Source organism: Euprymna scolopes, chromosome 16, assembly GCF_053919585.1.
Source record: "Euprymna scolopes isolate OS-2025 chromosome 16, ASM5391958v1, whole genome shotgun sequence".
Classification (NCBI taxonomy): Eukaryota; Metazoa; Mollusca; class Cephalopoda; order Sepiida; family Sepiolidae; genus Euprymna; species Euprymna scolopes.
This window is the reverse complement of record NC_136497.1, coordinates 58862905-58879268: the sequence shown is the minus strand read 5'-3', so window position 1 is coordinate 58879268 and position 16364 is coordinate 58862905. Positions and strand designations below refer to the sequence as shown.

General features: G+C 32.1%; 1 protein-coding gene across 33 annotated transcripts in view; it reads left to right on the top strand.

Moving 5' to 3' along the window:
- LOC145295993 (transmembrane and coiled-coil domains protein 1-like) overlaps window positions 1-14939 on the top strand; it is a 436429-nt gene extending 421490 nt beyond the window's left edge. For all 33 annotated transcript variants that reach the window (XM_080141999.1, XM_080141989.1, XM_080141996.1 and 30 more), the window contains 4 exons: window positions 4948-5079; window positions 6621-6710; window positions 10023-10204; window positions 13020-14939. In XM_080141999.1, the coding sequence (XP_079998125.1) occupies window positions 4948-5079; window positions 6621-6710; window positions 10023-10204; window positions 13020-13146 (531 nt within the window). In that variant the 3' untranslated portion in view covers window positions 13147-14939. The remainder of the gene's footprint in view (window positions 1-4947; window positions 5080-6620; window positions 6711-10022; window positions 10205-13019) is intronic.
- The last annotated feature ends 1425 nt before the right edge of the window (window positions 14940-16364 follow it).

Here is a 16364-nt window from a genome sequence, read left to right as displayed (position 1 = left end):
CAGACAATGCTCACCTGGCACAGTAGATACCGAACACCTCTATCCACTGTACTATGGCCTCGAAGGGATCCATGGCACAGTGGATAGAGGCGAAACATGGTTAAACAACGTAGTACATAGAGGTGAAACAACAACTATGAAAATGAGGAAAATGGTTCACAAAAGAATGAATTCACAGATTATGGAGCTTCATCTCAAAGGATTAAAATTAGGGATGTACTGATTATCAAATTGGCTGATTACCGTTTAATCGGTCTTTGATAATCATCCAATTACCGATTAATCGGTTGATTTATCAGCAAATTTTGTTGTCATAAATGATACTAATATTAATTATATATGTATATATTACTTTTACAACTGAATTTGAGGCAAATAGATGTAAAAGCATATAGAAAATTTCAGTCCTTTCTCTTCCTATCGAATTAACATTATTTTTTACTTTAAATCATTGTCAAAGAAAATTATTACTTCATCTTTCAGTTTTCATGTTGAGGAATTTTACAGTAAATTGCGACGATGTGTGAACTGAAAATAAAGCATTCTTCATCAGTCATACTCTTGTTCCTCATTTTAGGACTTTTGCTACCATTATACATATATTTTTATTTTTATGGTTAAGATAATGTATATTTTATTGAGACAAATTACTAATTAGATATCTGACATGTAATTTCAATATGTAAAAAATTAATTAAATATTGACAACAACCTTCAACCATTATGGCAACTAGTTTCTGCTAAAAGTATTTTCATGTAAATCCTAAGAATAAGAATACAGCTGCTTGCAAGTTATGTCCATTTATTACATCAAAGGGTGACAAATCAGTAAAAAAAACTTTTACAATGACTAATATGTTAAACCATCTCAGAAAGGTTCGTTCAAAAGTTGAAGATAAGAAATAGAAGCACAATGAATATTCAGGGACAGACATTCCAGGAACAAGTGGCAGCAACTACGAGCTTCTAGCAAAACACCAAACTACTATAGAATCAATATTGACCAGAAAGAAAATGTGGAATACTAATGATCACAGGTCACAAGAGATCTATTATCTGAGAAGAGAGATGATTGTTGTTTATATTCAACCATATTCTGTAACATCTGACATTGGATTTAATGGGTTTATTGCAAAATTCAAATTACAGCATTCCATCCAAAAAGTACTTCACTGTAAAATAATTTGTAAAAGTAAAAGAAAAATTCAACTGTTTTTTGCTGAAATTAGCAGCATTTTATGGACTACAGACATTTGGACAGCTACAACAGATAATGCTCCCTTTCTGAGTTTGACAGGTTATTGGCTTTCAAATGACTTTGGACAGTGCAGAGCTCTTCTTAGAGTTGTTCCATTCCCTGGTGCTGACACAGTTGCAATAATAAGTGAAGAATTGTACAATGTTCTGGATGAGTATAAAATTTTCAATAAAGTTTTCTTAGTTTTGCGGGGTTCAGGAGCAAATATGGTTGCTGGTATCAGAATGTGATTTAGAATAACTATAATACATTGTGACTCAGGCTGTGAAGACAACCATTACATCTAACAGAAATATAGTTTTTCACTTTATCGCTTTCTATTAGCAATTAGCAAATTAGTAGCAAATACAGGATCAGCTTAATTTTTTCTTTTTTTAACACAAGAATCACTACTTATCAAGGCCCAGAGGCCACTCAAGGATAAGGGTTAATGGGTATAAATAAGTCAACGTGATTATAGCATAGTAAACATAAGTAGTGGAAATTTTGTAAATTGGATTACTTGGGGTGGGGGCGGTTCATCAAGAACTTGTTTACGTTGGACTTGAAGATAATCAGATTGTGGTCAGCTGGAAAGAAGGCAATCGGAAGAGAGTTCCAGTCGTGCAGTTCTAAGAAAGAAGCTTTGTTCATGGAATCTACATTTAGATTTAGGCACAGATAAAAAGTGTGGGAAATTATTGATAGTGGTTTTGACTAGACAAGTGTTTTTTGTGAAAGTTTGGCGGAGGTTGTGGGGGCTAGATTGAAGCTCCGCTGAGCACTTGCCATGAAAATAACGATCAAGCAGACAGGCTCACAACGTCTCTTCTGTGAGAAAGAGGTTGCAGGGAAGAGAAAAGGGCATCCCCACTAAGCTACGAAGTCTATTTTGAACTCTGTCAAAGCAGGATAAGCTGCTCCTGCCCAGATGTGTCAACAGTACTCCATTGTTGGCCATACCTGGCTTTTATATAGGTAAAGAATTGCATCAGTAGTAAGATATCTACTCGAGCGGTTGAAGGATCCCACCATTTTTCCAGCGACCTTGGCAATGGATTTGATATACATGTTCTATTCCAGATCGGGAGTAAAGGTCAAGCCCAGAAGCTTGTCAAAACATGAAGTCTCCCCAAGACAAGAGCCATTCATTTCGATTGATGCCAGATGGGCATCAGAGCATTGATGATGTAACGATAGAAACTTGGTTGGAAAAACAAACTCATTCATGGTGGAATTCAACATATTATATGCTGAAAATAAATTAAGAACAATGAAAAACTGTTGTAATGTGAGCTGTTGATAAGATTCCTACCTTAACAACTTATCAATGGGGACTTGTGTGGGAAAAAAAAATCGAGTTCCTGAGTCCATTTGAAGAAATCACCAAAGAAACAAGTCTCAGAACTTCAACCATGTCAATGGTACTTAGAAATTTAGCTGTGAGGTTATTTCTGTCAAAATTTTAGTGTTTGTGACTTTAGTGGAATTCTTACCATTGTTGAACAATTCAGGCTATCAATGAAAGCAAGATATTCATCCGATCTAAATGATAAAAAATTGTGTATGTCTACTTTCCTAGACCCATGATTAAAATATTAATTTTAAAAGATTGGCATAGAAAACATTTTTAGAATTGGATTCTGCATCTACTTTCCACTGATGATAACGAAGCAAAATCAGCAGGATACACTACCTTGCTGAAGGTAAAGAAGCACGAACATGTATAATATAATAATAAATACAAAATCTGTATTAAACAAAATATCATATTTAAGTGTATTTTACGACCGGGCAATGCTGGGTGGCCTGCTAGTATATATATATATATATATATATTAGTGATGGGACGGTTCCAATATTTTTCCCGATTCCGTGCTAAATCCCTGATTCCGATACTTTATAAATCTCTAATTATTTAACTATACAATTGTTATTTAGCCTGATTTTCATTAAAAAAAATATGTTAAATATGCAGATATTTTCCAAAACGTCAAAATACACTTGTGGAGTATGATTTATGGATTTTAGCTTTATTGGTAATTTAAAATTAATAAATATTTATTATTTTATCATTATTACCAGCAATGGAAGATTTTGGTTTGAACAAAATCAAATTAAAAAAAAAAAAGAAGACAATTAAAAGAATCGTTTTGGCATTGGAAAATAGGCATCAATTTTTTCCAATTCGCGATCCAAATTAATCGTCCCAACACTAATATATATATAATATGGTCATCATCAATTAACCAGTTCAGACTAGATTAAAACATTGTGCATATGCCAAATTTTCCCTTTAAAAATATAAGCAATCAAAATAAAAGATAACCAGTAGATTCAAATTGTAACCGAGCATTAATTTCACCAGTTACACATCTCTTAGGTTTAGTGCATAGAAAATGACCGACTCAAATGTTAAAGCACTGTCCTGTAAATCAGGCAAACAGAAAAAGTTTGTATCACAGGATAGCCGACAGTAGTAGTCAAGGGGAGATAACCATGGCTAAACAAAAATTAGCTAAAATTTACATAAGAAGGTAAATAGTTAAATCAAATAGAAACTATATCATTCCACAGAAAGAATTAAAATTATCAACTTATTCAATAAATGATGAGGGACGTGCTTATAAAATTATGAGAAAACATTTATTGGTTTTAAATATAGATTGCTAACAATTATATGAAAAAGGAATTCTTAGTAAGAATCCCAGAGAAGCTTATGAAATAAAATAAAAATAAGAATTAGGTATGGAAAAGTACTTGGTAAAATTAAGTTGTAAGTTACGCTTGTCCAGAGCAACACTCAAAATATAATTGCAAATTATTTAGGACGTCTATATAATCATGGCTGATGGAACGAGTGCAGTCTACCCCTGTTCAGTTTGAAGTTCTGTGCAGATTCTCAAATTTCACGGAAAGATTCCCCAAGCTCAATAAAATTAATTTCAAGAAGGTTGGACGTTACATTGAAAATAACTCCTGGTGAGAAGAGTAATCCAAATAATCCAAATTATCAATCCTTATCTCAAAAATTCAGAAAAGTAAAATAAGAATATCAGTTCATTACCCCGCTATACCATACATTCCAATCTATGGGGATTGAATGGCTTCATTTTTCTCTGATGTTTGCACAATTGATTTTAACTGAATTAATAAAATATTTGAAGTCTATATCCAATTTCTTTTGCTTGTCCCCCCCCCCTCTCAAATAATTGAATATTCATTCAGTATTATACTGGAATAGGTTTTATCTAGTAGACTTATGCACTTCATATTAAAGTCTCTCATTTTGAGTATTAATGATATATTTAACTATTTGGACTTGCTCGGTTTATTTTATTTTTTACTTAGTACTGAAAACAGTGTTTGTTAAGAAAACATTTTGCTGAATACAGTTTTTTCTTATGAGCATTGTTATTTTGTTAGTGGTTTCGTGGACTTATTTCTGAAAATATTTGTATTTTATGTATTAATCTGCATCGTTATATCAAAGATGATTTTGCATAATTGATTTTTATTTTCTAAATAAATGTAGTGAATAAAAATTGATTATTTTATTGTTTTATTATTATTTTGATTGGAACAAAATTGATTATTTTGTGAATATTTAATCTTTTCTAAACACATTCAATTAAGATTTTACTGGCAGAATCTAATAAAACATTTTGATGCATTATTGGAATTAAGATGATTTTCTTTTCCCTTTTCAGAACTCCTACCATGGAGAATTAAATGTGCTGCGAAGTATGTTAGAAGAAGAACGTTATCGCAGTGAGAGACTAGAAGAGCAATTAAATGATCTCACAGAATTACACCAGAATGAGATTACAAATATGAAACAGGTGAAACATTTTTTCTTTCTATTCGAAAATTTTACATGTTTAAACTGAAAACAACAATTTAGGATTGTCATTACTGTTGCCAAAACAATGGGAATCAGTTAATCGATATCAGATCAGACAGCTATTTCTTTTTATTTTTTTTTGTTCTGGTTGGAGATGCGAGACATTTACCTCGCTATATCATACATTCCAACTGAGATCTTTTTAAAATTCTAATCAGCTCTTTAAGTGCAATTGTTTATATCTCTCGTGCACTGTGTTCCCTGGGTATACAGCAGATGTGCTAACTGTTATATCTCATAGAATTAGCGAATCTCTCAATAGAGGCTTCATTCTAAGGCAATTACTCTTGACGTATTAAAGGTCTACTCCACAAAATATCCAGCTATGATATAGCTAGAAATGTCTTAATTATTAAATCATTTCTCTCTGATAGGTTTATAAGAGTAGTGGTTGATAGGCAGAAATCAGAAGCTTACAGTATTAATGCTGGAGTCCCTCAGGGATCCATCCTGGGCTCAACTTCTTCCTGATGTACATCAATGATTTTCCAAATTACATCATAAGATCATTCATAGACATTTATGCTAACGACACTCCCATCTATGGTAACACTTAAAAGGCTCTAATTGACAAGGATGGAATACTATTGCTACATATGGGCAGGAGCTGCTAGGAGCACCTTATCCTGCCTTGACAAAGTTCAAAACAGACTTTGTAGCCTAGTAGAGGATGCCCTTTTCTCTTCCTTGCAATCTCTTTCCCACAGAAGAAAGGTTGTTAGCCTGTCTCTGCTCTGTCGTTATTTTCGTGGCAAGTACCTGTCTGAACTCTAATCTAGGGTCCCCCTCTTGCCAAACATTCACGAAAAGTACTTGTCTAGCTGAAAACACTATCAATAATTTCCCCCACTCTTTATCTATGTCCAAACCTAAACGTAGATGCCATGAACAATGCGTCTTTCTTAGAACATGCATGCCTGTGGAACTCTCTTCCGTTTTCCTGCTTTCAATAATCCAATGCAAACAAGTTTTTGATGAGCCATCCCCTTAAGTAATCGGATTTATCAAATTTCCACTACCAACGATTACTACAATATAGTCCTATTGAGTTGACTACCGAACACTGATTAACCCTTATCCTCAAGTGGCTTTTGGGCCTTAATAAGTGGTTACTCCTTTGTGTAAAAGAAAAAAAGTTCAATTGCCCCGACTGGAGTGATGACGATCTTAAAATTCCAGTTTCTTTTTATGTTATGACATAAAGGCTCTGGTATTTCATTATCTTTCTGTCTCCCAGCAAAACCTTACAACTGGATGCCAAGTGGCTCACACTCCTTATTAATGGCTGGACCTGTGTTAATTAAAGTGTATTAGTTTTTCTATCCTTATCTTAATTTCAATCTTTCCTATTTTGATTAATTGTCCTAACACTTAAAAGGACATTTTTTTTTGTGATCTGTTAATTTTTCCCTTTTTTTTTCTTTTTTTTTTTTTCTTTTAAAAAATTTTTTTTTTTAATTTATTTTTTATTATAAACAGGAAATGAGTAGCATGGAAGAGAAATTGGATTATCAACTCGAAGAACGAACTCGTGATATGCATGATCTGCTTGACAATTGCCAAACAAGGGTAAGTTTACTAAACAAGATGGTGCACATAATGGCTAATTTATTTTAGACATGAGTGTTATTAAAACCAAATAAAAGTAAAAATTATTCTATGAACTAATTTCCATTTGGTTGGCTTATTATTCTAAGTTGACAACTAGACAGATATTAATAGTTAACCTAAATATTATTAGCCTTGATAGTTAGTGATCGCTGATCTCCCTTTAATGCCTAAACTTTTTAGATGTTTAGGCTATTTGATCACTGTATGGGGTCATTGTGAAATAATTTTCATTTTTCAGTTTAAAAAAAAAAAAAAACGTTTACTGAAATAGTCGTTTTCATTTTTGTGGTGATAAATCATATGGAAGTTTTTAAACTTTTTCGTATTTTAAGGTCCCAAAGTAATCCCAACTTTTTGTCTCAGACAAAAAGTTATTTTTCAAGGGAGACAACTGAGAAATTAATTTTTCTTCATTCTCAAAATTTAATTCACAAAAAATATCATTTGAATAAAACAAACTTGTATTTCGTAATGTTATCTCCGAAAGAATATTGTTAATAATAAAAAATAAATTAGGTACATACTTGAGTTTCATTATAAGTTTAAAAACAAACGTCTGCTATTTATCAACCTTTGGATCAGTCTTTCAGTCTGATAAACAGGAAATATGTTCAACTCATGTTAACATTTTTTTTTTTTTTTTAATAACGTCATTGATGGATTTGTTAATATTAAGCTTTTTTTCTGATATCTACATTTTTTTTCATTTATCATGTAAAGTTACTCTAATTTGAAATATATATTAGTTGTTTTGTTTTAAATTTGCATGGTAAAAGTTTCTATAAATAATTTCTAATATACACAAAATATATCAAATGAAAATAAGAGTTGCTTAACCAAGTAAAAAAAAAAAAAATGTTATTTCTCAGTCGTCTCCCTTCATTAAATAGTCAAACAAGAGTTATTGTTAAGGTAGTGTAATATTTTATTTTTGAATACTGATTCATATACAATATCAACCAATTACTGCAAGAGATGCAAAAACGTTAAAAAGCAATGTTAGACCGAGAATGTCATTTTTTTTTTTGGTTAATTTTAGTGCAAGTCCAGAAGTCAGCCTAATTAAAAAATAAAACTTTATGATGTACTCCTCTCACAGATGAAAATGTCATATTCCAAAAATCACTTAAATTGATCAAGTACTTTCATTTCATCTATATATATAAAAGCGAAAATGTATGTATGTATCGCAAAAACTTTCCACACGGGTCACAAATTTTTTTACTTAGGTTTTCATTAACACCCCCCACCCTCACCGACCACACACATGCAAAAACACCCGGGCAACGCTGGGTACCCACCGATTTTTTAAATTTTAATATTGAAACTGTTATTTAAGCCATTTTTCACATGTTTTTTTTTTTTTTAAAGAAGTTTTAACGTTCGTTTTTCTGTTTTCTTTTTTGGTTTTGTTTTTCCGATTTTTACATTTACCATCGTTCATTTGCCTTACGTTAGTTTTTTTTTTTTTTCGATTTTTTAAAGTTTTAACTTTTTTTTAATTTAATATTTAAAAACATTTACTTCGCTTATTCTTATGTTTTGATCCCCCCCTCCCCCACACCGCCCGAGCACACACACCTCTAAACACCTGGGCAATGCCGGGTACCCCCCGCTAGTATAAAATAAAATAAAAATTTTGGGTAAGCAAAAAGGACTGTCTCACATTCCCATCTTGAAAAAACAAGAGCAGATAACTCCACAATAATTCAAACTTGCAAAATAAGATTTGTGATGCTAACAATCAAAAAAACGATTTCCTTTATAAAAAAAACTACTTGATCAATTTATGTAATTTTTGGAATATGACATTTTCTTCTCTGACAGGGATATACATCACAGATTTTTTTGTGTAATTTTGTTTTTTTTAAATTGAATCTGTATGTCTGGTCTACATATTGTTTAAGATCTATGTCTGCAATGCCAGTTGAGATTATGGTGTCTCGAAGCATTAATCAAAAAACAATTGATAGAAAAGATAAAGAAAGACTTATAAACAAGACAATCCCCTCGTTGTTGCCTATTTGCTCCATTAGAAGATTTCTACTTCTCTTCCAGATATAAGTTTCCGTTAACATTTGAAAAAATTTTTTAAGTATCAAAGTTATATTGAGACGAGAAACAATCTATGAAGATAAAAAATTTTTTAGCTTTAATTAGTTTGTACCTATTCCTAAAGTGATGTTGGTGCAGTACCTGTGTATATCACTTTCCATGTTTAACTAGTTTCTATTGCTTTATAATTAGTACAAAGAAAATCATGAAATTTTATGTGGAAAAAATTATATAAGGGTCATTCTTATTTTTTTTTTAATTCAAAAAGTTAAAGAGCTATGAAGACAAGAAGGGTACTATTAAAAAATAGTGCCCTTTCCTGTTCCACAATGTATTTTTCCACATAGTCACCACCATTATCAATGCATTTTTGTTGGCGTTGAACAATGGCTGTGCATGGGCGTCCAGAGCATGCTTTGTCATATAAGGGTCATTCCAAAAGTAAAGGCTTTTTTTCTTTTCTTTTTTTTTTTCCAATAAAAAAACTTGATGAGCTACAAGACAGAAGTAGTACCATTAAAATGAACAACCTTTTTGTGCTCCAGAATGAATTCAATGACACATCTTCACTTCCAATGCATGTCCATGACAGGGGCTGCTTTCTTAGAGTCTCACACCATCAATATCTGCAATAGAGAGGTGAAACTTCCAGGTCATGAATGCATAATTTCAGTCATCATAACAATAAAAATTTGCAATCCCCTCTGATCCATTTAAGCAGAATAAAAAAAAAAGTAGGACGCATTGCGCCTTATACTTAATATTTACCAAGAATGTATTTGTTTTTATTAATTAAAAAATACTAGAAATTGTTTTTTAATACAAAATAATTCTTTTTGAGCTTATGTTGAATACCTTTTGTGTCTACTTTTTTTTTTTTTTTTTTTTCAGATTATCGAAAGCAAAAAAAGAAAAAGTTGCTTAGTTAGAAAAAAAAAATTTTTGTTATGTTATATTGATTTCTTTAAATTTATAAACTACATAAAACTATCCTTTAGACTTACGTGAGATTCAAACTCAGGTATTAACATTGTAAAAACTGCTATGTTAGTAATTTTGCTCTGCCCCCTTTTTTTTTGGTCAACCAATCCCATATTTCTAGTTTGTTGACAAACATTTTTGAATCGTATATAGATATATATTTATTTATATTTTGCCAATGATGTTTTACTGTTTTGTGAATAAATTCTTGAATCTGTTTGATTTCTCTTTCAGATTTCTAAAATGGAAGTTCAACAACAGCAGCAACAACAGCTGATCTCGATGGAAATGGTGGAAAACGTAACATTTCGCACTTTACTGACCAAGCTGATCAACGTTGTCTTAGCCATACTAGCTGTGATACTTGTTTTTGTGTCAACAGCGGCCAATCTTGTTGCACCTTTCCTTACAACAAGGTAAGAAAAAGAAAAATATATAATCTCTTCACATCATTAGTTTAAAAAAAAAAAAAAAAAAAAACTTTGTTTGCCCATTTTAAGTCCATGGAATTTCCTTTGCAGTTTTTGTGGCTCAGTGTTCAGAACTTGTAATTTTTCTATATGAGCTAATTTGAAAGTGTATGTGTGTATGCCTTGAATTCAAGATTGTCATTTTATGATTTAAACACAATTTCGAAACAATAACTTTTACATGTATATCTAGAGCAGTTGGTAGTAAGCACGGGTAATACAGACTACTTGCTTCAGCACCCCACCCTCTTTTTTTTTTCTTTTTTTTTTTTTTTACATAGGCATCACCACATTATCAAGGCCAAGAGGCCACTCAAGGATAAGGGTTAAAGAGTGTACAGTAGACATTGGACAATATAGTAATCATTAGTAATGAAAATTTGGTAAATTTGATAACTTATATAGAACGGCTCATCAAGAACTTATTTACGTTAGACTTGAACACAACCATATTGTAGTCAGCCGGAAAGCAGGAAAACGGAAGACAATTCCACAGGCGTGCAGTTCTAAGAAAGAAGCTTTGTTCATGGAATCTACATTTAGGTTTAGGTACAGATAAAGAGTGGGGGGAATTATTGATAGTGTGTACAGCTAGACGAGTGTTTCTTGTGAACGTTTGGCGAGGGGGGACCATAGATTGAAGCTCAGTTGAACACCTTCCATGAAAATAACGATACATCAGAGACAAACTCGCAACATCTCTTCTGTGAGATAGAGGTTGCAAGGAAGAGAAAAGAACATCTCCTACGAGGCTACAAAGTCTATTTTGAACTCTATCAAGTCAGGGCAAGTCCTTTCTAGCAGCTCCTGCCCAGATGTGGCAACAATATTCCATCCTTGGACGTACCTGGCTCTTATATAGATAGAGAATAGCATCAGCAGTGAGATATTTACCGGATCGATAGAAAGATCCTACCATTTTTCCAGCGGCCTTGGCAACAGATTTGATGTACGTGTTCCATTTAAGATTAGGAGTAAAGGTCAAGCCCAGAAGCTTGTCAAAACTTGAGGCCTCCTGAAGACGAGAGCCATTCATTTCAATTGATGTCAGATGTGGATCAAAATGTTGATGATGTAAAGAGAGAAGCTTGGTTTTAGATGCATTAAAAGTAACCAGCCACTCCTTTCCCCATTGTACTACGTGCTCAAGATTAGAGGAGAGAGAATTGGAGAGAACTTGGTCGTTTACTGTCTTAGATGTGCTACCATAAATGGTAGTGTCGTCAGCATAAATGTCTACAAATGATGTAAGGATGTGATTTGGAAGATCATTAAAGATCAGGAAAAGAGTTGGGCCCAGGATGGACCCCTGAGGGACACCGGCATTAATACTGTGAGCTTCTAATTTTTGCCCCTCAACTACTACTCTTAAGAACCTATCAGAAAGAAATGATTTAATAATTGAGAAGACATTTCCAGCTATACCATAGCTAGAGATCTTATGAAGTAAACCTTTATGCCATACCCTATCAAAGGCCTTAGATATGTCAAGAGCAATTGCCCTAGAAAGGTGGCCTTCGTCGAGAGATTTGCTAATCCTATGAGATATAACTGTAAGCACATCTGCTGTAGATCTAGCAGAACGGAAACCATATTGAGTGTCACTAAGAAGGTTATTTTTGTTGAGATGGTTGATTACTTCTGTATTTAACACAGATTCCAACAACTTACTCATGACGCACAGGAGACTTATTGGCCTGTACTGAGAGTGATCACCTGAATTCTTAAATACAGGGCATACTGATGAAATTTCCCAGATGGGAAACTATTCTCCTTAAGATAACGTTTAAACAGTTTTGTAAGTATGGACGCTAGTTCTGGTTGAAGTTCTTCATCAGAAAGTCAAAAGGAAGACACCTGCAAAGGCAATTTGAAGAAAAATTTTTAAATATGGTACCGTACTTTGGGGTAATTGCACCAAATCTGGGGGTAATTGCGTCAACTAAAAAAAAAAAGTGCTCTTTATATGTGTGGTTGCCAAAAGTGCACTTTTAGCTAGTTGGTGCAATTACCACAAAGTACGGTATGTGGATGATCAGCTTTCAATAGAAAGTCAAACCCAAAGGAGGAAATCTCCAACCAAAATTAAAATCTAATTAAAAGAAACAAATAAGGTATAAAGCAAAATTGAGAATGTTCATAGTTTAAAAACACTATTTTATCAAGTTAATAGTTCGAAAATCATGTAAAAACATCAGTATATATTGTCCTGAATTTAATACTTTATTAGTCCCCTAACAAAGGCGGAATTGGACCTAGTAATTCACTCATTTTTCTTAATAATCACGCCATGGATTTAAAAACTTTTGCTCAAACATTAGTCATGGTGAAAGTTAATTTTTGCCAGAACAGTTTTTTCGATATAACTGGTTGCCTTCCCTAAGGGCCATTATAGGGGTAAAATTGCTCCCAAAGCATTCATCCATTCACACTTTTCTTAGTAATCACACATTGGATTTTTTTTTTTTATTATTTTGCACTAATATTAGTCACGGTAAAAGTAAATTTTTCACTCATGGAGGGGGACCCCGCATGCTCGTGTTGTTTATTAATAGTTTTATTGGGTATATAAAAATATTAGGCTTCATTTTTGCTTTTGGAAATTGATTTCTATTTTAATCATTTTGAACTATTTGCATTTGCTTTTACATTACATATATATATTTAGATAGCTATATAGATATTTTGAAAAAAAAAAAAAAACATTTGAAATCATAATCTATAATTAAAAAAATTTTTTTTTTTTTTTTTTTTTTTTCAGGGCCAGAATTTTAAGCACTTTCTTACTGATATTTGTTATTGTGGTGTCTTGGAGGAATTGGGACCGTTTCCTCCATTTTTTCGACTACTTTGTGGCAGAATATAACCGCCTCCTATCCAAGCGATAGCATCTGTGGTAGCTAAGTGGGATAATTTACCAATGACTTCCATGGTCTTCAGGAGTGCTGCCTGGGTCGGGAAGGACACTGGTCGCGATGGCCGAAGCCAGACAGCAACACACAGCGACTCAAGCTCGTTGACAACGAATTCAGCGTGGACCACGTGGCTGTGAAGAAGAGACAAAGATAAAACGAAATAAAAATGCAGATATTTTAAGCATCTGCAAAACTCGACTACATCACAAAGATACATTCTGTACACTTGATAGATTCACAAACTATGAATAAAAACATTGCCAAATGACGCAAACTTGTGGATGCGAATACAGAAACATTACAGTGGAAATAACATGCTATAAATATTTTAGAGAAAAAAAAAAAAGATTTAAAACGAATTCTGGATAACGCTGTCTCCTGGTGATTTCATTTTCTTTTTTTTTTTTTCTGACGAGTGTCGAGTGTCGTTGCTTTTGCTATCTTCCTTGACACTTTTTTGAAGGTACAAAAAAAAAAAAATAAATAAACCCATGAAAAAAATCTTAAAAAACTAGTAAAAGCTCTTATCAGTAAGTGATGTCCTCTCCCCGCTCCTCCACAGACACACCTTATTTGCACTGTTGTCCTGGAGTCATTGTTGGATATGATTATAATGACACCCCTGTTTTTAGGGGTACAATTTTTTTTTTCTTTTTTGCAGGGGTGGGGGTAAAAATAAATGAAGAAGCGAACAACTATGAAAGAAAGAGAAAGGAATGTAATTGTGTGGCTGTCTACATGTGTGTGCTTTCGTGTTGATGTACACATGCGTGTAGGTGTCTGTAATATACATATGCTTATATGCATGCGCACACATTAGTATGCATGTACATATGTATGTGTGTGTATATATCAAATGTGACAAACTGGAACATTTGGTGTATGGAATAGTGGATAATGACAACAGTCTAATAAACATAAAAACACAAACACATCATTAAAGCAGATCCAAGATATTTCAGATGGGCTTAATCATTTGATTATCTACAAATGATTGGGGTCATCTGAATCTACTGAACTATTTTGGTTTTTGCTTTAATGATGTGTTTGTGTTTTTATGTCTACTAATCTGTTGACATTATTATCCACTATTCCATATGCTAAAGATTCCACATATATATACACACACACACACAAATAGACTTATAGTGATTACATTGTGAATTACTTATCATTCTGTGACAAAAAACTCTTGTTTTGCTCTACCAAAGAGAGGCTTATTTATGAGATAAAAATGGCAAAAGAAACAACAAAATTCAGAACAATTAATTAGTCACGTTGGATTGATTGTATTTTCATCTGTTTTCTTTCTTCTTCCATATTATTATTGTTATCTTTTCATTTTTTTTTTCCATATATTTTTTCAAATTCCTCATTCTTCTATTTGTGAATCCATGTTTTCTCATTTCATTATTTTTTTTTTGTTTGTTTGAATAATTAAATTTCTTTTTCTTAATACTAAAACATAATTTTAAATATTCAACTTTCTGAACCAAAATTCCTTTTCCCCTCCTCCAAAACCCTTTTAATAAAGATAGTCAAATCTCTACCTTATCTTTTTAAGTAACTACCTATCTACCTCCTTTCTTTGTATTTTCTGTTTTTTTTTTGTTGTTTTTTTTAACACTTCATTTTGTTTCCATTAGCTTTATTTTTTTTTCTGAACTTGAAAAAAAAAAGAAAAAAAAATGGTGTTTTTTTTTTAATCTAAGAAAAAAAAAAAAATCACACACAAAAAAAAAGAATAAAGACAAAAATATGTCTAATAATTTTCTTTCTTTCCTTCTTTTCATATTTTTCTTAAATTTGTTTCCTCTGTCTTAAATCATGATTTGCCTTTCTCCAATCATAACTGTACTCATTAAATGACTGGGATGATCCCCCTTGCTTCTCTTCCCTTTTCTCTTATAAGTATAACATTTTTATTTATTAATTTTTTTTAAATTGACTTTCTCTGTAAGTAGCTGAAAAGCTCAACAACTGGTGGGTGAATGCTTGGTTAATGACATAAAAACATTTGGTTATCATTTGGGATACAGAGTTTATGCTTATTTTTCTATTTTGACTTTTCATGCTTAGATAGTTTCTGACTCCTCACTAGATGACCTAAAGAGATTTACATGTCGATTATGCTAACTGAGGGATCCAGCTCCTGAGTATTATACCAGGTTTTTCTAAGTCTTGTTTGACAAAGCAAAACCTGCTCACATTAAGTGTAAGTTTACATGCCACTTCCAGTTGGTATGTGCACTATACACTGGAACTTTAAAGAGAACTTTTAAACAAGAAACAGATACACAAAAATATTAACTGACTTCTTTTAAAGAAGAAATGCTTTCATCTTTACTATTATCTGTAGTTTGAACCTAGTATTTTCAGCTTTAAAAGATGGCTACTATTGAAACATTATATTAATCAAATTAGTTTTATAACAATTTGGTTAAATGAAAAAAAATTTAATAACTAAATAATACTGTCATAATTAGGTAATATTATTACAGCTACATATATCATTAAACTAGAACTAATTTTGTTATGCTAATATTGTTTTAATGGTAATCATCTTAAAGCTGAAAAGTTCAATATAACTAAATATTTTTCATTTGTTCTGTTTGGTATAATTAAAGCATCACAGATGTATTTGCAATTTTATATGTGCAACATACAATGTATAAATAATGCATATTGCATAATTATATTCTATATAAGATACAATATACACTATGCCACATTATTATAGAGCAAAATTTAGTTAAAGCATATTAAAAAAAAAAAAATAAATGATCTAAAATCTGCTCAGTCCCCTTCCACCAAAAAGGTAAGAGGGGGTTACTTTCCATCTCAATACTCACTTTTAAAATGACAACTTAATAGATTTTCGGGTATGCTGAAAACGAATATCACATTTAAATTTTGTGCAGACAAGTAGTTTTCTGGAAATTAAAACCTTTATTATCCAATGTAATCCATTGTTTTCACTGGTGGCCATGATTTTTTTACCCAACTGAAAAGTACTAATGCGCATGTGTGTTACAACTCTCCTCCCTATATTAAGAATGGTGAACACATTGACATTTAATTAGTAATGCATTAGAAGTCTTAATATCCAGAAAAGTACTTGTCTGCACAAAATTTAAATGTGATATTCGTTTTTTAGCATACCTGAAAACATTATATAGATTGGAATTTTA